Below are 24,019 nucleotides of genomic sequence, written 5' to 3'. Positions count from 1 at the left end.
AGGAAGTGATCAAAGAAACTGAAGCAAATTAACAAAATAAAATACAAAACTAAACAAATAATAGAGGGTTGGACCATATGAAATTGCCATTTCTGGCAGGGGTGTGGTGGCTCCCACCTATAGTCCCAGTACTTTGGGAGGCTGAGGCGGGTGGATCATCTGATGTCAAGAGTTTGAGACCAGCCTGGCCAACATGGTGAAACCCCATCTCTACTAAAAATACAAAAAGTAACTGGGCATGGTGACACACACCTGTAGTCCAAGCTACTCAGGAGGCTGAGGAAGGAGAATCACTTTAACTGGGGAGCTGGAGGATGCAATGAGCTGAGATTGTACCACTGCACTCCAGCCTGGGTGACAAGAGTGAAACTCTGTCACAGAAAAAAAAAAAAAAAGAAATTGCTATTTCTGTACATCAAATTCAATAGCATGTTGGCAATTTTGTGTGGTTTAACCTAGAAAAAGGAGACATGGGAGTATTTAAAAGCATGTATTGAACACGTGCAGAGTGCCAATCACTAGACACAGATGATTCAAAGCTGAGTAAGATGGCCCCTGTGTACAAAAATGCCCTGGCTAAGTAGGAGAGATAAATACATAAACAAGAATTACAATGGAATGGTATATTTGCAGTAATACAAATACGTGGATTGGTGGCCCGCAACCTTGACTGAGCAATGGAATCACATTATAATTTTGTAAAAATGGACCATTTTATAATTGAGATATCTCATCGGAGATAGCCTGATCAATCTCCTGGGGTGGGTTTTTTGAAAAGTGACAGGTCATAACCTCTGAAAATAAATGTGTTAGAAATGATAGTAGAAACTTCAAATGCTGCAGTATACTTATAAATAAGGAAGTTTTTGCTCATGAAATAAAAGCTGGTGGATTGCATGGCATCTCAACTTTTGTAAGGTCCCTGACCTCACTGAGAAACTGATGAAAGTTGTGGATGTTTTTGCAGAAAGTTGCCCACATGCATAGGGAGTGGAGGTCCATAAAGCCAAGAATAAGCAGTTAAGAATTCCTTCATCAGAGACTATGGTTAAAAACAATGTAGGAGAGAAGATTCATGGTAACACGTGAAATGATTCACAACAAAATATTTAGAGTGAGTTGAATAAAGTGACAGCAAAGACAGAGTGGAAAAGCGGTAATGACAGAGTATACTGGGACTTATTAGGGGAACAGAGAGAAAGGACAGAAAATGGTATTGTGGTCTTGGTTGTGAGACTCAGGGATTCTAGAAATGCTGACGTCTATACATGTTCTGGTGCAAGTACCAGCAGAAAACAGCAGGAACAGAGCAGGTAGAGGGAGGAAAAAGGAAAATAATATACAGTTAATATGTTATGGTTGAGATCAACTTTTTCAAATTTTGAATATTTAAAATCACTTTAGTTAAATTATCTATCAAATGTGAAAAAAGCCTTGTAGTCATAAAAGTATACTACAGTACCATAGATTCCAACTGACACAGTTTAAAGGTTAATATCTAGCCAAGTGTTTTTGGAGAGTCATAATGTCAGGGGCGTGTGACCCAGAACAACCACATCTTGAATAGGAGCTGGGTAAAAACAGGCTGAAACCTACGGGGCTGCATTCCCAGATGGTGAAGGTGTTCTGAGTCACAGGATGAGATAGGAGGTCGGCACAAGATACAGGTCATAATGACCTTGCTAATAAAACGTGTTCCAATAAAGAAGCTGGCTAAAACTCACCAAAACCAAGATGGCCATGAGAGTGACCTCTGGTCGTCCTCACTGCTACACTCCCACCAATGCCCTGACAGTTTATAAATGCCATGACAACATCAGGAAGTAACCCTACATGTTCTAAAAAGGGGAGGCATGAATAATACACTCCCTGTTTCGCATATCATCAAGAAATAACCATAAAATGGGTAACTAGCAGCCCTTGGAGCTGCTCTGTCTATGTAGCAGCCATTCTTTTATGCCTCTACTTTCCTAATGAACTTGCTTTCACTTTACTCCATGGGATCACCATGAATTCTTTCTCGCACAAGATCCAAGAAACCTCTTTTGAGGTCTGGATCGGAATCCCTTTTCTGTAACACTAGTGTTACTTTTATTCCAAATGTTTCCTCTTCCATTTAAAAATCTTCTTTAGAAGTATCAGCACCCCTGTTTACCTTGGAAGCAGGGCCAGCCTGCACTGTGGCTGTGTTTGTAAGGTTTTTTAAAAGCTCATGTTGAGTACATCTTTCAAGTTTCATTTCTATTCTTTGTCTCCTTTCTTTTGGTTCTCCAATCACTTGTATGGAGAATTACTTCATTCCAGGGCTCTCTAAAGACGTAACTTTCTCTCCCTCCTGACTTCCCTCTGCAACATTCCTTTCTTTACTCTCCCCTAACACTATAGGAACAGCTATTCTATTGACCTTATTAATTATAAAAGGACAAGATTAGCATCATGGGTATAGTTCTCAAATATAGCAGTATATAAAGTACAAATGACATTTTTTTCTGTGTGCTTACAATGTAAAAACAATTCTAATAGGGATGTTAAGGCTGGCTTTAAAAGTAAATACACTGATTTATACTATCTGTATCTACGACCACATAATTAATATACAAATTTGACTTTGTTTTGTGTAAGTTTATCTGGCCATTATATCTATTTATAAATGTTGCTTATTATTATATACACTTAGAGGTACCTGATGTACTAGTTGAAATTTTATTTCCACATACCTCTGTGGGAGTCTGTTGAGCCTTTTTTTCAGATTTCGGCAAATCTTTGCTTCCTCTTCTTTTTAAGGATAACTGAAACAAAATACGAATATATTTAGTTGGATAAACTATAATTTTAATTCAATTTTATGTATTTAAGTATTCTAGTCTCAAATGACAAAACCAAAGCAAATAAAAAGAGTTAGTTCAATAATCAAAAAAGAAGGAAAAAAATTCCTAAACCCGATAGACTTAGATATATTTTTACTTTGGACTAGGACACACATCACAGTAGACTGTAGCTGGCAATTATTTAACTAATTTGAGAAATACAGGAAACCTACTGTGAAAATGCAGAAAAACAGACAAAATTTAGACTGATGACTCAATATGCTATATAGTTCAAATGAAAACAAATGCTTGTTAACATTCCACATCACTGAAGAAAAAAAGTAAATTATTTCCAACGTTGGAGTTAGGTTGCTATAAACTTATAAACACAAACTTTCCATAAATTTATGTGGAGTTGGAAGAATTTCATTCTCCTCTCACCACACATCACCCCCCTGCCCCTCCCTGACACGTGCAAAATGATAGGGCACACTAGGGGTTGTAGTGAAATGGAGAAGGCATGCCCCATCTCAAGGAGCAGGTGGACCAGCAACAGCTTCAGCTCAATGTGTGATACAGGAATGTGGGCTTTTACAAGAGAAGCTGGAAATCTGGATTGTTATGTAAAATCTCCCACATTTTACTGGTTGATCCTAATTTAAATTCAAACGAACAACACTTGGAAGTCAAAGAATACACATCTTGTGCCAAACTGTTTCAAGGACAAGTGTTATATGATCTCTGGTGCTGAATTCCATTTCTCACACCAATATAATAAGAAGGGTCACTGTATGTAAACGATAATTATCCAGATGTATGAATGTCTACCATACACTAGACACTGAGAGGAAGACTCAAAGTTCAATGAGATACCGCATCTACCATCAGGAGGCTCAAACTTAGCAGGGGAGGAGACAGAGAAGCAAACAATTACAATGCAAGTTGATAAATGTTATGCTTTAGGTTCTGTGAAGCTGTATGTTATTTTAGTGTGGCATCACCACTGTAAGAATAGGGCTTGCCACATGGCAGGTGGTGAAAAAAATACTTGCTGAACTAATAATGTATGAATACAAAATATGAGGTTCTGAGGTCAAAGAGAAGAAGTGAGTATAGACTGACAGTAAAAATAGGAAAGGCTTTTCCAAAGAGGAGGCTTCATAAATTTGCAAAGAACTGAAAATTAAATTCCTCACATGTTAATTTCTAACCCATATCCCCTGTTAAGTAAAGGCATATGTTCAAGCACAGAAGGCAGGGGAATACTTTGCTGTAACTGCTTTCATTCAGTATGAAACTGACTACAGAGACAAATGAATAGCCCACGTGGTTATTCATTTCTAGCTCTTTACAGGAAGAAGTTCTTTCTGTTGCTTGTATAATCTTCTTAGAAAGGAAAGTTTGGGGACTGACTCACCATAACCAAAAAGTAATTTAGGAAGTAATCAACAAAACAGTCCCAAGAATATCATGAGCAAAACTAAGAAACCTGGAATATTCTAGGTAGGGGCTACCTACAAGAAGTGTTCAATCAAGATAAATACTTATCGAATGCTTGTATTTGAATTCACTCCATTATATTTTTATTTAGTGACTACTAATGCACTTCATAAGATACCTGTGACACAATAATAATAAAACCAATGTGATCTTTGCTCTTTTTGGGGTTCTCAGTTTACTTGGCATGATCTCTTCAGTATGCAATTCAACACAGTATGATGAAAGCAATGATAATGCAAAAACAATATTAACTGTTACTGAGCCCTAATTCATGTCAACTCCTTCACATACATTATCTCAACTAATTTTTAAACACTCCTTTTAGCCTTACTGTGCAGATGCTGAAACTAAAGTTTACAGTGGTAAACAGAGGTAGATGAATAAATTATCGAAAGCATCAGTTCTCTCTGTGTTCCTCAGAACATCATCATCAGTGTCATCCAGAAAGCTCTTGGAAGAGCAAATTCTCAAGACTCATCCCAGACCCACTGATTCAGAAACTCTGGGAATGGGGCCCAGTGATCTATGATTTAATAAGCTAAAGTTTGCAAGGGTCTGAAGTTACTAGTTGGTAAGCAATAGCATCAGATCTTGACCCAAGTCTTTCTGATATCTAACTGTTAGCTATTAGATCACTAAGGAGAAAGACTTAATCTAGTCTGGGGCTGGAGATGGTGTGGGAAGCTGGGGATAATTTCCAAAATGAGTAACATCTTATCTAGAATCTGGTGCATGAGTAGTCAGCCAGTGGAAGATGAAGAGGAGGAAAAGGGAAAAACAAGGCATTCCACATAGAAAACTCATTTCTGAGACACAGAAATGCTGCATGGGTTTAACAGAGTGAAAGGGGAGGAGTGACGTGAGGTTTGCTGGTGGCATAAGTCAGATCTTAAAGGACACTGAATAAAGATTGAATTTTATCTCATTCAGGTCAAATTATTGTCCCAGGGTCAATTTGGAGCACTACATGCTCCTAATTGAGCGAGGAATGTCATAATTAGACTGTCATAGAAGACATACAAAGACACAAGGGTGGCAGTAAAAATGGCTGTGAGATAGAGATGACATGCAAGGGATTCGAGGGAATACATGTTCTAGTTCCAGAAATGTTTTTTGGTCTTCGTATTTCATTCATTTCATAGATATTTAGTTTCTGGTCTATATGTGGTACTGTATATATGCCAAACACATATGACTAAGAAATATTGTACTCCTTCCCCAAAGAGCTGCTTATGATGACAAAAGGATGCAATTAGTAAAAACAGTGGGCAGAGCTGCCTCAGGGCAATAAATGAAGAACTAGGGACTGAGAGAGCAAAGGAACAGATCCAGGGAATCAGAAAATCATCCAAGAGAACTGACATTTGAAAGATGTGCAAAATTTCAACAGCAATAACACTAAACAAACTGTTTCAGGAGTAAAGATATAGAGGAATGAGTGTGCCTTTCAGATGCATTAAGTTCTGAAAAGAAGTAATGGAGGTAGGGCCACTGAAGAGATGGGGTAGAAGAAGATGCAGAAAAGATTGAGGTCAGCATGTACGGCTGAGAAATTTAGACTTTATCCTGTGGGCAATGTTAAAATGAGACCTCTAAATTAATATAAGAGAAATGCTGAAATTAGGGCATTCTTTCCTAAGAGGCATTTTCTGTTTTACTTTTATTTAAATATCACTCAAGTGGGGTATTAAGCTCAAATAAAGCTCTGAAGTAAAGCTTTCCCCTCGAATAAAGGAACACTGGCTTTCAGGTGCCTTTAGGGCTGCTAGTACGTTTAAGTATCACATTTGCATTTTCAATAAATATTTCATCATCTTTTTATATTCCAGTAGGTTTTTATTAACTTTCTGAACCCTATGAAACAAAGATGAGACATTTTTGTGGCTACAGAGAGTTAAAGAAATAATGTAAATCCAAGTAGTTCCTTTCCTGTGAGGATAAAACTGTGTAACATTCCTTGTCAGGTTCCCCCACCATTGTCCACTAATTCTAGTAACCTCTGCTAGGGAAGCAGTTTGGGAGGCCACAATGAGATCTCAGATTTTCATCTTTGCTGGCAAAGCAGGCACTTCCCTAGATGGTTCTGTGGATAAATATGTTGAAAACATTTCTTGTCCACTTCTTAATTCTTTACATTCCCAGCCTCAGCTTGTCCAAAAGAGGCTGCTGTTCTTTTTGACCATGCAAAGGCCAGGAATTAGAGAGTTCTGCCAGTAATTATGTTTGCACAGCAATGATATAAAATGGGTTGTTTGTTTTCTAAAAATGTTTTGAGATTACCTTCTTTTTCTCAATTAAAATTTACTCCACTTAATATGTGGCATCTTATGTTTTCATGAATTAAACAACAGAGAAGAATGTGCCTAAAGATATATTATTATAAAGATATATTATGTATATAGTGTTCTCCTTTGCTGTTGATAAAATTAAAGAGAGATTCATTTGTGTGGTGATTAAATCAAGAAGGAAACTATAGAGACATTAATATCTAAATTTTTTGAGCCTTAAATATGTGTCATACAATTTTTTTTTGGAGCCTCACTCTGTTGCCAGGCTGGAGTGCAGTGGTGCGATCTTGGCTAACTGCAGCCTCTGCCTCCCAGGTTCAAGTGATTCTCCTGCCTCAGCCTCCCGAGTAGCTGGGACTGCAGGTGTGCGCCACCATGCCCAGCTAAGTTTTGTATTTTTAGTAGAGACAGGTTTCACCATGTTGGCCAGGATGGTCTTGATCTCTTGACTTCGTGATCCGCCTGCCTTGGGCTCCCAAAGTGCTGGGATTATAGGTGTGGGCCACTGCGCTGGACAGTCATGCACTTTTCTAAGTACTTTATATGTATCTACTCATTAGGATGGACGACAGCCTTGACACCATTGTCTGAAGCAGACAATGGATATATCACTCAGCTAACTAGTAAGTGTTAGAACCAGGATGCAAATTAGCCAGTTTCAGAGTTACCGCTCTGTTACACTCTATTATACTGTTATTTCAAAGGCAAAAAGGTGCAATTTAGACAGCAGGCTTATATTATTTCTGAATATATCCTCTATGGTAACAGAGCATGACTGCAGGGTTTGGGGCCCTAGGATACTTATATGACACAAGTGCGGGAATTATCATATTTTCAACATAGTGATCAGCAGAAGGGATCACCACTTACTGCTTCTTAAATCAATCTGCAAACACTGTGATTATAGGGTAACGCTGGGAGGGAGGCCCAGGGAGTGCCGGCTAAAGGCTGGAAGGAAACTAGAAAAGGTGGGAGCACTGTCCCCAAACTTGTCTTGGAAGGGGACCGGAGGGGCTCTTGTTCCTAGAAGTCTTCCTCTTTTCCTTCTGTTACATTCTTGACACTTACCCAGACAGCCTGGCAGAGGCAGAACGGGTGAAGTGCCCAGAAATCTTGCTCAGGACCATATTCACTCTCTTCCCTAAAAGGGTGAGGCAGGATCCCAAGCTTCATACTAAGGCATGAGCTTAAGGTCCAGAGGGGAATGTGGGTGAAGAAGAGGCACATGCCAGGGTGATCAAGCTGTGTCATTCGGTGCAAAATCTTTCAGTGGCTTCCAGTCTCACTCAGAGTCAGAGTCCATGCTTTACTAAGGTACACCAGACCTTGACTACACACTACATTTATAAAGACTTGACCAGACTTCAACCCAGACCAACTAAAACAGATTTTGGGATTGGGCCCAGACATTTTTTCAAAGCTCCCAGGGTGAATACAATGTGTAGCTGGCTCTGTGAACCACCAGCCAACTCTATGTGGTCGCTCCACCCCCCACCCCACATCCCAAATGAGCCCTTCAACCTCCTCTCCCACCACACTCCTCACTGCTTTCTTTGCTCCAGTGTCACAGGCATCCTTGCAGTTCCTCAAACATGCTGAGCATGCCCCTGTTTGGGGCCTTTGGACTATGGCTTCCTCTCCCTGCAACATTCTTCCCTCATACACTCTCATGACCGACTCCCACAGTCTCTTTCAGGGTCCGTAATCAGAGAGAACTTCCCAGGCCATTTCATATAAAAAAGCAAATCCCTCCCCCATTCCCTTCCTCTGCATAAGCCTTGTCTTCCTAATCCTGCTTTTCTTTTCTCCATAGCTCCTCTCACCAACTGACTTGTGCATTTGTTTGTTTCGTGTCTGTTTTTTCATTCTGCAGTGTGAGCTCCACAAGAGCAGGCTCTTAGAATTGGTCTCTGTTATAGCTCCTGCTCTTGGAAACACACCTGACACAAAGTAGTCAGTTAATGAGGAAACAGCTCCTGCAGCTTTATTTCTTACCTAGATTTGTTTTGGAAGCATTGCTAAAAGTTGATAAATGATAAAAACAAATAAACGATAAAAGCTCATTTGAAAAGGTCTACTTTTAAAGTTCTTCTTAAAGCTGGAAAAACAAAAATGTCTCCGGCTTTTCAATGAAAACACGAAAGAGCAAAAATTGCATGAGCCGAAAAGTATTTAAAACAAGACATATCACATATAGCAGGCCCTCTGTATCTACAAGTTTCACATCTGTGGATTCAATCAACTGCAGATTGAATTTTTTTAAAAAGTACAATAATAAAAAATAATATAAATTTAAAAATGATACGGTAAAACCACTATTCACACAGCATTTACATTGTAGTAGGTATCATAAGTAATCTAGAGTTGATATAAAGCACAGGCACACCTTGACTAATTGAGCTTCACTGTATTGTACTTCACAGATATCATAATTTTTACAAATTTAAGATTTGTGGAAACTTTGCATTGAGCAGTTCTATCGTTGCCATTTTTCTAAAAGCATTTGCTCATTTTGTGTCTCTGTTACATTTTGGTAATTCTCCCAATATCTCAGACTTTTTCATTATTATTATATCTGTTATGGTAATCTGTATGAATGATTTTTGATTTTACTCTTGCAGTTATTTTGGGGCATGATGAACTGTGCTGATATAAAATGGCTAACTTAAGTACTGTGTGTGCTCTAACTGCTCCACCGACTGGCTCTTCTCCCAGCTCTCTTCCTCTCCTCAGGCTCTCTATTCCCTGAGACACAACAATATTGAAATAAGACCAATTAATAACCCTACAATGGCCTCTTAAGTATCCAAATGAAAGGAAGAGTCATATGTCTCTCCCTTTAAATCAAAAGCTAGAAATGATTAAGCTTGGTGAGGAAGGCATGTCCAAAGCCAAGACAAACCAAAACCTATGCCTCTTGTGACAAACATGTAGACCTCTTAGCCAAGTTATGAATGCAAAGAGAAAGTTCTGGAAATAAATTAAAAGTACTACTCTAGTGAACACACAAATGATAAGAAAGCAAAACAGCCTTATTGCTGATATGCAGAAACTTGTAGTGGTCTGGATAGAAGATCAAATCACCCACGACACCCCCTTAAGCCAAAGCTTAATCCAGGGCAAGGCCCTAGCTCTTCAATTCTATGAAAGTTAAAGAAGAGAGGTGAGAAAGTTGCAGAAGAAATGTTAGAAGCTTGTGGATGTTGGTACATGAGGTTTAAGGAAAGAGGCATCTCCATAGCATAAAAGTGCAAGGTACAGCAGCAAGTGCTGATATAGAAGCTGCAGCATGTTATTCAGAAGATCCAGGTAAGATGATTGGTGAAGGTAGCTACACTACATAATAGATTTTCAACGTAGATAAAACAGCCTTCTATTGGAAGACGATGCCATCTAGGACTTTCATAGCAAAAAAGGAGAAGTCAATGCCTAGCCTCAAAGCTTCAAAGACAGGCTCTCTTGTTGGGGGCCAATGTAGCTGATGACTTTAAGTTGAAGCCAATGCCCATTTACCCTTCTGAAAATCCTAGGGCCATTAAGAATTATGCTAAACCTAGTCTGCTCTGCTCCATAAATGAAACAACAACGGCTTTATGACACCATATCAATTTATAGCACAGTTTACCAAATATTTTAAGCCCACTCTTGAGACCTACTACCCAGAAGAAAAGATCCCTTTCAAAAGATTACTGCTCGTTGATAATGCACTTGGTCAAACAAGAGCTCTGATGGAGATGTGCAAGGAGGCTAATGTTGTTTTCATGCCTGCCAACACAAAATCCATTCTGCAGCCCATAGATCGTGGAGTAACTTTCAAGTCTGATTATTTTAAAAATGTATTTTCTAAGGCTATAGCTACCAGATAGTGATTCCTATGATGCATCTGGGCAAAGTAAATTGAAAACCTTCCGGAAAGGAATGGCATTCTAGATGCCATTAAGAATATTCATGATTGATAGGAGGTCAAAACATTAACAAGAATTTGGAAGAAGTTGATTCCAACCCTCAGGGATGACTTGAGGGATTCAAGACATCAGTTGAGGGAGTAAATGCAAATATGGTGACCATCGCAAGAAACTAGAAGTGTAGCCTGAAGGTGCGACTGAATTGCTGTAAGCTCCTGATAACACTTTAATGGATAAGGAGTTGTTTCTTATGGATGAGTAAAGAAAGTGATTTCTTGAAATAAACTCTATTCCTGGTGAAGATGCTATGACAATAAAAGATTTAGAATATTCCATTAATTTCCTTCATACAACAGGGGCAAGGTTTGAAAGAATTTATTCCAATTTTGAAACAAGTTTTACCGGGGGTAAAATTCTGTCAAATAGCATTGCATGCTACAGCGCAATCTTTCATCAAAGGAAAAGTCAATTGATGTGGCAAACCCCATCGTTGTCTTATTTAAAGGAATTGTCATAGCCACCCCAATCTTTAGCAACCACCACCCTGATCAGTCAGCAGCCATCAACATCCAGGGAAGACCCACCACCCAGGTAGATGATGACTTGCTGAAGGCTCAGATGATCCTTAGCATGTTTTAGCAATAAAGTATTTTAAAATTAAGGTATATACTTTTTAAAAAATTATCATGCTATTGTGCACTTAACAGATGACAGTATAGTATAAACATAACTTTTATATGTACTGGGAAACCAAACAATAGTGTGACTTGATTTATTGCAGTGATCGAGAACAGAACCTGCAATATCTCTGAGGTATGTCTGTAAATGGGAATATGTGAATAGACCAGCCTGGGTAACACAGTGAGACTCTATCTCTATAAAAATGTTTAAAAGTTAGCCAGTAATGGTGGCATGCGGCTAGTCCTAGCTACTTAGGAAGCTGAGCCAGGAGGATAGCTTCAGCCCAGGAGTTCGAGGCTGTCATAAGCTACAAACCCACCACTGTACTCCAACCTAGGTAACCCTAGCTAGACTCCAGCAAGACCTTCTCTCAAGAGAAAAAAAAAAAAACAAAAAACAGCAGAGTCTACTTCTGTACCTCTTCTAACTGAGCTGGCCTTGTGACTTACTTTGACTTGTAAAATGTGATGGCAGAAATGGCATGCTAGTTCTGAGTCTACCCTTGAGAGATTGTACACTTCTGCTCACTCTGTCTTGGAAATCTGCTACCCTGCGTTCTAAGTCTGGGCTAGCCTGCTCCATGAAAAGTCGTGTGGCCCAGTTGCTCCTATTGCCCTAGTGAACAGCCAGTCAATCCTTGATGCAGAGCCTTCTAGCTGTTAGTTGACCATAAATACATGCATGGACCTACCTGAGACCAGAAAAACCAAAATAATGGGCCACAGAATTATGAGGCACATAAATGTTGTTTTAAACCACTAAGTTTTGGGATGGTCTGCTACACAGCAAAAACCCACTGACACACCTGCCAAACATTTTTCACCACTGGGATTAAAAAATACATTGGGCTTATGAATTTAGTCCATATTTATAAAACATAATCCCTTATGCAAATTCCATAAAAGCAAAAACAAAAAAAATGAATGTAAAAGGTTAAGAGGAAGAACTTATCAAATATTAGAGGAAGGTTATCAAATATTAGAAAAATAAAGCTTAATGTATTTTTCTTGTTTTTATTTCTCCCCTGCCTTTGCCACTATTTTGATTCCAGAAAAAAATTTTTAATGAAACTGAGCTTAAAGAAATTATTTTTAAAGTTCACTTTTCCAGTTCTAAATTGCAGGTTCTTCCCTTAATAATAGCAGGTTTTCAATTAGAACCAAAGGTATATATGGGTTAAAAGCTAACAAATTCCATTCTAACAGTTAAGCTTATTATTGGGTGTGAAACAGTACATTTTTGAAGTATTTCTTTAATTTAAACTTAGCTTTTATTCTTCATTTTTAGGAAAAAGTAATATATACATCTTCACAATGCCTTTATCTATGTTTCTAATTTATATTTGTCCATTCCACCTTTAGTTTTGGCAAATTTTGTTTATCATTCTGTTTCTATAGTTTTTTTAGGTAAGAGGAGAAAAATAACTTTAAATTTTACAAAATTCCCTACTTATGTAAATTTACGGAGTTGAAGCACAAAGACAAATACAAACGGAACAATACCCAGAACATTCTCAATTTTAATTTAAGGATTAGATTTTCCACACTTACAGTGATAGTTTAAAAAGCCAGACTTCAGAAAAGAAAAGAAGGGAGGAAAAGAAACATTAGTAATTCACTGATTCTAAGAAACAATGTTGAAAGGTACGGGAAAGAAAATTGACTGCCAATTTAAATCTGGAAATTGTTTCCAGAAGGTAATAATAAATTTTAAAAGTCCTGGATTTTTCACTCTAACTCCCTTCTGGAGATGGTCATAGAGGTATATGTCAGAAGTGAAGAGGTATATCTGGCATACAGATGTTTATGTCATGAAGGCAGAGACCCGAATCTGCCAATAAATCAACCAACGCTTTTCTGCCAGGCAGCTAAACCCTTCCTCCATCCCATAAGCGCAGGCACCTTTCCTATCTTCTGAGTTATGAGGCTGCCAAACTTATTTTAGCCTATCAATCTCCAGTGAATGCCTTAAAAAAAGCCAATTTTAAAAGCCGAGAAAACGATTTTTCTTCCTTAAAAACTGATACAATACCAAACTAAAATAGCTGTGATTGTGTTCTTTTTATTTTTTTAAATTAAAGAATCCAATGAATTTACCTTTTCTTAGCTCCTCTATCCTTTTCCCGTTGTGCTTAATTATATATCTACAGCAGAGATCTGATTGACTACAGAGTTATGTGAATTCTTTATTGTTAAGGAACATTAAGGAGTCAATTTGTAGAGCATATTCTTGAAGCAGGCTACCAATAAAAGAGAGAACTTTTAAGTCTTCTGTGTGAGAATCAGAATTACTTTCACAGGACCAAACAGATTTCAATGGCCCTTCAATTGTACAGTGTCTTTCTAAGTCATTCTTTGGTGCCAGTAATTACTAGAACATCTCTGCCCTTTTCCTAGTGTATTACTTGGTAATAATGCTTGATGCTCATGCTTTGTGTAAGGCCAGTTGCCTTGTCGGGAGGTTGGACACACCCACCTCTGCACCGGGCACCAGGCTCTGCACTCGGCACCTAGCTCTGCCGCATGGCTCCCCTGGAAGGCTCCAGCTGATGCAAGGCTCCTAGCCGGTTCTCCCACCGGAAAACCCGCCCCATCTCAATCCCGCTCCCCTGGAGTCGAACAGAGCACCCAGCTGTTGCTCGCTCCTCCTAGCCATAAAAACCCCAAACCCCAGGAAGTTGGTGCGTCTTCCCTGGCCCCTTTCCCCGGGACCATGGAACCTCACCCGGGAGCTAAATAAATTGGCATTTAATTTTCTTATACTGGCCTCAGTTTCCTCATTTTAAACTCAGCAATAACCCTTACACTTTGTAATAATTAGCGGCATTAAACATTAAAATGGCAAAACCACAATTACTTTTGCATCAACCTAAAACTACAGTGAAATTTAGGTACGTCAGAAACTTGAAAGTAAAATGCTGAACTTAACTCCAGAAAATCTAAGAGATCTTAAAAACTATGAGATATCAGAAAGAAGAAAAAAAAGTAGAGGGTTCTCTTGTTAATGGGATGTGGTTACAATAGAACTGGAGGAAATATAATTGACAAGAAAAGGTAATAGTTGAGGCCTACAAGATCTTTATGAAAACATCGCCTTTAAAGGTCAGGTTTGAACTCAATATTGGCTGCCTTCCATTGTGTAGTTCATATCATATGGTCAAAACATTTCCTGAGTCCTTTGGAAGAACTGGCCTCTGTATTTTCTAAGCTTCTCTGAGATTCTCCAAGAAACTCAAGGCTACCAATGAAATAGTTTATGATACAAGTAACTCTTTCATCATTGTAGAACCTTCTTTTGGAGCAGGGTATGGGTTATTAGAGGGTCTGTCAAACTGACAATGATAAACTGATCACAAAGCAAGACGATCTTGCTTTTAAAAAATCAAAGCCAACATGGTAAGGCCTTCTTTTTCTTCTTCTTTTTTTTTTTGAGACAGAGTCATAATCTGTTGCCCAGGCTGGAGTGCAGTGATGCAATCTCGGCTCACTGCAACCTCTGCCCCTGGGTTCATGCAATTCAACTGCCTCAGCCTCCCCAGTAGCTGGGATTACATGTGTGTGCGGTGCCACCATGCCTGGCTTTTTTTTTTTTTTTTTTTGGTATTTAGAAATGGGGTTTCACTGTATTAGCCAGGATAGTCTCAATCTCCTGACCTCGTGATCTGCCTGCCTCATGATCAAAGTGCTGGGATTACAGGCGTGAGCCACCACGCCCAGCCCTGGTAAGTGCATCTTTAATATATCATGTATTATACTTGGATGGCACCATGCAAAAGCCTCAGAGAACTCCACCCAAGCAAATGGATTTAAGACTGGGATATTTCTCAGTTTAGAGTATTAAAAAATCTGAGAAACTTGTTAATGACTTTTGAAATAAAGATTATTAAAAATTACTTTATATCTTAGAGCCACAGTAAAGGTATGTTTATTAAACCATGGATGACAACAACAAATGCAGGGATGTATTCTAATTTACTCTTGTTAATGGATTGGGTTCTAAGCATCACTGCATTGAATAATTAAAAGACACTTAGAAAATTATGTCTGGGTAGTGACCACAGTTCCTTAAAGCCTTTGTTTATAATTGAGGCAAAGGAAAAAACTGTGGTCGACATTTATAAGGTGAAATGATGAGCTGCCCAGTTTATTCCACGCTGCATCTCAACCAGCTTTGAACTCATTAATGCAGTGAAATTAGCAATATTGTTCGATCATGTTTAGAATCCTGTAAGAAATATGCTTGAATGTGCCATTACGAGATGGCAGGACACTAAGGGGTGGGCATTACACGAGTGCTTAAAAATCATTCTTTACACAATTACGTATTTATATTTCATAATACAAATTTAAAGGTCAGAGAATTCATTAATTTCCAAAATACACTGAAAGGATGTAGAAGCAAGTTTGGAATTAGTTACCAAATTAAAAAATGTAAACCATTTACATTTGAAAAATCCAAATTTCCAGTTTCACCTGAAACACCTGAAGAACGGGTAAAGTTGGGTCCAGATTACGGCATGCAATGCTGGGTTAAAATTGAATATTAAGACATATGCTCTTGGCTGACCACGGTGGCTCATGCCTGTAATTACAGCACTTTGGGAGGCTGAGTCGGGTGGATTGCCTGAGCTCAGGAGGTTGAGACCAGCCTGAACAACATGGTGAAAGCCTGTTTCTACTAAAATACAAAACATTAGCTGAGCATGGTTGTGGGCACCTACAATCCTAACTACTCGGGAGACTGAGGAACTAGAATCACTTGAACCTGTGAGGTGGAGGTTGCAGTGAGCCAGGATCATGCCACTGCACTCCAGCCTGGGTGACAGAGTGAGATTCTGTATCAAAAAAAAAAAAAAAAAAAAAGACATAGATTACATACACTCTCCAGTTTGCTCCATCACTTCCAACATAGACAGCTTCACTCATTTATATACACTGCTTGGCCTCTACTGACACTGGAATGTTCAAACTCTGCCCTGGACTGCCAAGGTCATGTATGTGGAAAGAGTCCAAGAAACACAACCTTCCATCTGGTGCCTTACAAAAATCTTTCCTACACCACCTACACCCTACCTGTGTTTTTCTGGTAGCCAGAAGCTTGCTTCTCTATGCAGTAGGGGATGCATGACCTTTACAGATGGCTCTAATGAATAACAAAGTCTTTATTTTGATCACAAATCTACTTAAAGTTAAAAACCATTTAAAGTGATTCAAAAAATAAACAATTTATCTTCTATAGGTGGTATATCTCTTCAAACATTGGAAGACAGTAATTACATCTCAAATATTTTCTTCTTCAGGCCATCTGCACTCCCCAGTTCTTTCAAATATTCATCATAAAACATGAATTCATATCTAGTTTACGGTCAACAAAACTTCCTAAGCCTTTTTTTTGTGTGTAAATACCTATGAATATTTTCTTTCTCTCTTTCCCTCTGTCTTTCCTTTCCTTCCTTTCCTTCCTTCCCTCCCCTCCCTCCTTTCCTTCCTTTCCTTCCTTTCCTTCTCTTTCCTTCCCTTTCTCTCTCTCTCTCTCTCTCTCTTTCTTTCTTTCTTTCCTCTTTTTTTTTTTTTTTTTTTTTGACAGAATCTAACTCCATCGCCAGGCGCCAGGCTGGAGTGCAGTGGCATGACCTCAGCTCACTGCAACCTCTGCCTCGCGGGTTCAAGCAATTCTCCTGCCTCAGCCTCCCGAGTAGCTGGGACTACAGGCGCACACCACCATGCCCAGCTAATTTTTTTGTATTTTTAGTAGAGACGGGGTTTCACCATGTTGACCAGGATGGTATTGATCTCGTGACCTCGTGATCCACCTGCCTCGGCCTCCCAAAGTGCTGGGATTACAGGCGTGAGCCACCGCGCCCGGCCCCTATGAATATTTTCACTCCTCTTGTACTTGTGTGAATAAAAAAAAATCAAATTTCAAGACATTGCATTAATTCATATTAAATTTCATTTTGTAAATTCAGGTTTATCATTCTAGTATGTTGACAACATTCTAATTTTTTGTTCTATCCTTGCTTATATCTTCCTTGGTTCCTAGTAAGAAGAATCCTGCCTAGATCTTTTTAAATTAGCATTTAATAGGTATTTACTAGGGACATAATTGAAGTAACCTGAAAAAAAAAATAGCAGAAGAAGAAAAACTGAGTTAACTTTTTGTTCCAAATTTATGAAAACATCATCAATAAAGCAAGACAATCACAACTTCTGTAATCTCTAGCCACGTACCATTAAGTACAAATGATGAATAAAGTATGATTATAGAATATTTTCTCTGCAAATCTTAAATGGATTAAAAAATTTTTGTTTTCATATGAGAATCAACTATTCTTCAGGAATTGGTCTTTTCCTATTTTTAATGATAAGGAAAGCAGAGGCAGAAGTAATTAGTTTTAGTTTAAAAATTCAGAGTATATTTAAAAGGTCAAAGAACAGAGCCCAATCTTTTAAAAGCAAATAACACATCCATTTCAGCACATTTTAAAAACTGCTTAGTGAATTCTAAAATAAAAGGACAATCAGAATCTCTGAAACCTCTATCCATATTCCAAATAGGTAATTTTGAAATCTATCACAAATATTAGAAGACATGCCCATTGAGATAAGTTATAATTTGATTTTACTTCATATTAACAGGCATCTTGATATCTTCTGGAATTGTACTGGTATGTGTTCAAATGAGTCAGCTCATTTCTACGTTATTTTAGAATAAATTGACAGTCACTAATTTTCTGAAAATTTAACTTGAACAAAAGTAAGTACCATGTTTTAGGCTAAGGAAACTCCTTAGTTTCTTGATATAATGCTGAAAAATACACATACATGCACACCCATCTTTTCTGGACATGAGAGCAACTTAAGAGCTACACATATAGTAGTGCCTTAATGAATAATAAATAAGTACCTGGGGGAAGTACATGCATGTACGCAGAGCATGAGATATCCCTGCCATAGGAATAAAATATTCCATGTATTCATGAAGTTAAGGAAAGTAATCAAAGATGAACCAGATATATTTCCTAAAGTATTAATTTTTTAAAGAAAATTTACCCTATTCATGTTGTTACTCAAATGGACAGAATTCTGAGTTAATATAGCATGAAGCTATCATTTACTTCTGATTAAAATATATCTGAAGGCAAAGACAAAAATGTAAACATAGTAATACCAAAAAGTAAGGTGGTAGTGAAACATTTACCAGAATCTGAGGAAATTTTCTTTTAACAATAACATCAGAGGAATTCAAACAAGAAAAATAAGCTGTCTAATAAATGGCTTTCAGTGTCTGAAACAGAAGGATTGGACACGCAGCCCAGTAAAAACTAGACATCCTGTTTCTTAAAAGGTTAAATATAAATTTGCCAAATGACCCAGCAATTCCTTAGGTATATACCCAAGAGAAATAAAAACGTATATCCACAAAGGATTTGCACAATAATATTCTTAGCAGCATTCTTCATAATAACCAAAAATTGGAAACAACCCAAAATTTCATCTACTGGTGAATGAATAGATAAAATATGATATCTGCACAATGGAATATTATTTGGCAATTTACAAAAGGAATAAACTACTGATACATGATATGACACAGATGAACTTGAAAAACACTATATTAAGTAAAAGAAGCCAAATCTAAGAGACCACATATAGTATAATTCCATTTATATGAATGTCTAGAAAAGATAAATTTATAGATTAAAGGAGTAGATTAATGGTTGCCTGGAGGTAGCCAAAGGGAAGGAAGAAATAGGAATTAACAGGAAATGGGCATGAAACTCTTACTACTATGGTAATGAAAACATGCTAAAACTGATTTATGGTCATTGTCACACAACTTGGAAATTTACTACAAAATCACTGGATTGTACTGTTGGAATAAATTATATTATATGTAAAATATGATTCAATAAAGTTATTAAAAAATCAATCAGCCAGCTAAAACTTCTGCATCCCAATCCTATTTTCCCCAATACATGCGTAAGTATTCCCAGAGTCTTGCTCTGTCACCTAGGCTGGAGTGCAACGGCACTATCTCGGCTCACTGCAACCTCTGCCTCTTGGGTTCAAGCGATTCTCTTGCCTCAGCCTCCTAAGTAGCTGGGATTACAGGTATGCACCACCACACCAGGCTAATTTTTTTTTGTATTTTTAGTAGAGACGGGGTTTCACCATGTTGGCCAGGCTGATCTCGAACTCCTGACGTTGGGTGATCCGTCTGCCTCGGCCTCCCAATGTGCTGAGATTACAGGCTATATAAGTATTGCACAGCCAATACTGTAGCTCTCTTGTTGTTAAATTTTCAAACAAGTAGGAATTATGCAAGGAAAAAGAGCTAGGTGACTGGCTGTGCAATGAATCATGAGATATATTCTTGCCTCATCCAAACATTCAGGGGAAGAAACATAGGTAGAAGAGGCTTCGGAGTACCCATGTTGAGGTTTACTGTTTTTCATATACTAAAGTTAGGTAAAGAACAACTACAAGCTGCTTGAAATATTTCTAAGCTATGTCTCTCTCAGAGTCAGTGCTTCTGAGTGCTGTAGTAGCCGCCTTTCCTGCTTTAGTCAAACAAGCCAGAACTAGCTGAATGTTTACCATCATCAGTAATTGAGCTGGAATTGTGCAGGTCAAGCTGTTCTATACCTTTGGCTCTGAGAAGGGGCAGCTAATAGCAAGTGGATAGTGAGAGGGACTAAGAAAAAAAAGCCGTACAATGAGTATCTAAAGAATCTATAAAGAATGCTTGACATTCAATGATGATATTTTCTAAGAGAAAGAAAAAGGAGAAAAGAAGATAAAATTGCATTGAGTCAAAACAATTCAATGGGGAAACGACAGTCTTTTCAACAAATGGTGCTGGGGCAATTCGAGATCCATGTGCAAAAAGATGAATTTAGACCCCCAACTCACTCTACACATGAACATGACCCAAACTGGATTGTAGATCTGAATGTAAGAGCTAAATCCATAAAAGTCTCAGGGGAATCTGTTTTCACATTGCTGATAGAATAAAATACTAAAAAAGAAAAAAGTCTTGGGGGAAAGAACACACACATGAAGTGAATCTTCCTTTAGGTTTGGCAAAGATTTCTTAGATGTGACACCAAAAGTGTAAGTGATAAAACAAAAAAAATATATAAATTGTACTTTATCAAAATGGAAAACTTTTGCACTTCAAAAGATGCTATTAAGAAAGTAAAAAGACAAACTCAAGTAGAAAACATTTTCAAATTATACATCTGATAAAAGACATATCTAGAATACAGACAGAGCTTAAATTGGAACTCAAAAATAAGTAGACAATCCAATTAAAAATGGGCTAAACATTCTGAATAGACATTGCGTAAAATAAAATATATGTGTGGACAATAAGCAGATGAAAAGATACTCAACATCCTTAGGGAAACAAGTTAAAACCACAATGATGTATCATTTGATGCCGAGTAGACTAACTATAATACAAAAGATACACAATCAGTATCGACGAGAATGTGGAGAAAGTGAAACCCTCATCCATTGCTGGTGGGAATGTAAAGTGGTGCAGCCCCCTTGGAAAACAGTTGGCAGTTTCTTTAAAAAAATTAAACACAAATTCACCATATGACCTCCAAATCTAATCTTAGCTATCTACCCAAGAGAAATGAAAACATATATCCATCCACACAAAAACTTGTGCGTGTGTTTATAACAGCATTATTTATAAAATGAGAAAATTTCCAATGTCCAAAAACTGCTGAATGAATAAACAAAATGTGGTACATACATACAATTAAATATTATCTGAAAATAAATAGAAATGAATTACTGATACACGCTACTAGGATGAACCTCAAAAAACTACTCTAGGTGAAAGAAGCCAGATACAAAAGGTGACATATTTTACTATTGTAATTATATGAAATATTCAGAAAATAAAAACTATAAATTCCAAAAATAGACTAGTAGCTGATTGGGATTAGAGCTAAGAACGGAAGGTGACTGCAAATGGACATCTGAGATCTTTATGAAGTGATAGAAATGTCCTAAATCAGCCAGGCTCATGCCTGTAATCTCAGCACTTTGGGAGGCACAGGCAGGCGGATCACTTGAGGTAGGGAGTTCGAGAACAGACTGTCCAACATGGAGAAACCCCATCTCTACTAAAAATATGAAATTAGCCAGGTGTGGTGGCACATGCCTGTAATATCCGCTATTCGGGTCACTGAGGCAGGAGAATCACTTGAACCGGGAGGTGGAGGTTGCCGTGAGCTAAGATCACGCCATTGCACTCCAGCCTGAGCAACAAGAGAGAAATTTTGAAAAAAAAAAAAAAAAAAAAAAAAAAGAAAGAAAGAAAAGAAATGTCCTAAATTTGGGTTATGGTGATGGTTGTGTAACTCTGCCTATTTACTAAAAACCATTAAATTATACAATTAAGTGAATTTATGCTACGTACATTATACCTTAAAGTTGTAAAAGTAAAATGCATCAGGATGATTTAAGAAGTCAGCTTAAAAAAGAAAAAGATCCCTCAAATATTTATGAAAACTATTTGTTATGAGAAATAGAAGATAGCTTTAGAAAATACTGTATTCTTAAAAAGATAACAAAGATGGCCTCTATGAATGAACAAGAATGTCATAAGAGGAGATTAATCTCTGAAGACTAGGAAGCTGTCAGGAATAAGAAAACTAAAAAAGGTCACTAAAATTCAATGCAAGAATTAAATTTTGCACTGATGGCTTTAAGCAGCACAACTGATATGACAGAAAATGGATTCAATAATATTGAAAATAAACTTGAACATTGTCTAAGGCCACAGTGGAAAAGGATTAAAGTATGAAAGAATGAGAAGGTAGTAGTAAGGAATACAAAGTGAAGAAAATGCTAAGAAGAAAAAATAAGCACATATGAGTACCAAATCTATAATACAAGAAAGTTTTTCTGAAATAATGGATAAACAAGTATTAATTTTTAGAGGAAAGGGTCTGTATGTTCTGGATATGTTATAAACAAAGACCATTACCTAGATATGCCCAGGCAATATTTCTGAACTGAGTATTCTTCTTTAGCTGCCCAGATTCATTCTTGATCCTTCTCTGCCCTGCTCTGTGCTCTAAGAGGCTGACCTCTGCAAACTTTACCCAGGCTCCCTCCCACCATTTGACTCCTCCTTGGGTTTGGCCAAGAGAAAGCACTGGTAGGCACGCTGAGTGACGGAAATGTGAGAGAAGAGATGGTTCAGAGTATTGCTCCTCACTTCCTTCCTTTTACAACACAGTTTTAGGCAGTAGTTAAGTCCCCTTCAGGCGATAGCTCCCACTGGGAGGACCCTATTCCACGGTTAGTTTTCACTGGCCTCTATAATACTATTTCCTTAGCTATGTCTTCATTTCTAGGGGTGGTGATGGTTTCCAAGAATTGCTAGTTTTTTTCTCAATGCCTTGCCAGGCCTGTTTTGTTCCTATAATCTTGCCTACATCGCTGTGAGTAATAATCTCTTTTCATTTGAGCCATCTTGGGTGAATTCTGTTTCCCACTGGGGAACTCAGATTAATATAAATGATGAATAAAAATATACATAAATACATAGAGAGAAAATAATTTGATCTACAAAAGAATCAGAGTCAGACTGATCTGATATTTCTCCATTGCAAAAAGAATCCCAGGGCTAGTATATAATAAGACAGAATTTTATTTGACTCAGTAATTCCATTCTGTCTTTCCTGTGTGAAATCAACCAAAAGCTATTTTCAGAGTACTAAAGTTCAGAAAATATTTATAATCTTTTTCCTGAAAAATAATGTCAAGTATTAGCTAATCAATGAAAGATTATTTAAAACTATGATCTCAGAATTGTAGAAATTGTAGTTTAAAATCATTGATAGCATTAAATTGTTTAAATACATACAATTTTTTAAGTATTTATTTTTTTAACTTTAATTTTAAGTTCAGGTGTACATGTGCAGGTTTGTTACATAGGTAAACTTGCATCATGGGGGTTTGTTATACAGATTATTATATCACCCAGGTATTAAGCCTAGTGCCCATTAGTTGTTTTTCCTGATCCTTTCCCTTCTCCCACCTTTCACCTTCCCATGGGCTTTAAAATGGAAAGTATATACTATAACAATGAAACATTTAGTAGTAATAATTTTAGTCTATAATCTCACATTAAATTAACAAAGACCAAGCCATAGTGTAAGGAGTTAAACTAACTGAAATAATTTTTATTTTTATTTTTAGAGGTAATCTTGCTCTGTTACCAGGCTGGAGTGCAGTGGTGCAATCTCAGCTCACTGCAACCTCCACATCCTGGGTTCAAGTAATTCTCCTGCCTCAGCCTCCCGGGTAGGTGGGGCTACAGGCACGTGCCACCACGCCCAGATAATTTCTGTATTTGCAGTAGAGACAGGGGTTTCACCATGTTGGCCAGGATGATCTTGATCTTCTGACCTCTTGATCTGCCCGCCTTGGCCTCCCAAAGTGCTGGGATTACAGGCATGAGCCACTGTTCCCAGCTAAGAATTTTTTAGGTTTCATTTTTGATTTTGGCAATTGGGAAAATTGAGAATTATACATGTATTACAAAATAAAGTTAACACTAGTAGAATTAAAAATAGGATAACAACTTTCAGAATGATTGTAGAACATAATTATTCTAATTTAAACTTAGCCATACTGCTAAATGAATAAACCCAATAGCTATATTTTACCCTCGAAAGATAATACTTTCCATATAACAAATCTTCCTAAATACACACAGATGGATCACTTGATAAAGCTCTATCAAATTTTTCTTTTCTTCCATATGCAAAGAGGCAGTGGATACAACTACATACTAACATATTAGT

At 37.6% G+C, this 24,019-nt stretch overlaps 1 protein-coding gene across 1 annotated transcript in view; it reads right to left on the bottom strand.

Annotated features, from left to right (window-relative positions):
• Positions 1-24,019, bottom strand: part of SOGA3 (SOGA family member 3) — a 48,783-nt gene that overhangs the window by 6,795 nt on the left and 17,969 nt on the right. The window contains exon 5 of the mRNA XM_032274835.1: positions 2,718-2,789. Within this exon, the coding sequence (XP_032130726.1) occupies positions 2,718-2,789 (72 nt within the window). The remainder of the gene's footprint in view (positions 1-2,717; positions 2,790-24,019) is intronic.

The sequence above is a fragment of the Sapajus apella genome, unplaced genomic scaffold (assembly GCF_009761245.1).
Source record: "Sapajus apella isolate SASKATOON/1434 unplaced genomic scaffold, GSC_monkey_1.0 scaffold6, whole genome shotgun sequence".
Lineage (NCBI taxonomy): Eukaryota > Metazoa > Chordata > Mammalia > Primates > Cebidae > Sapajus > Sapajus apella.
The sequence above is the reverse complement of the archived record's forward strand: the minus strand, read 5'-3'. Positions and strand labels throughout refer to the sequence as shown.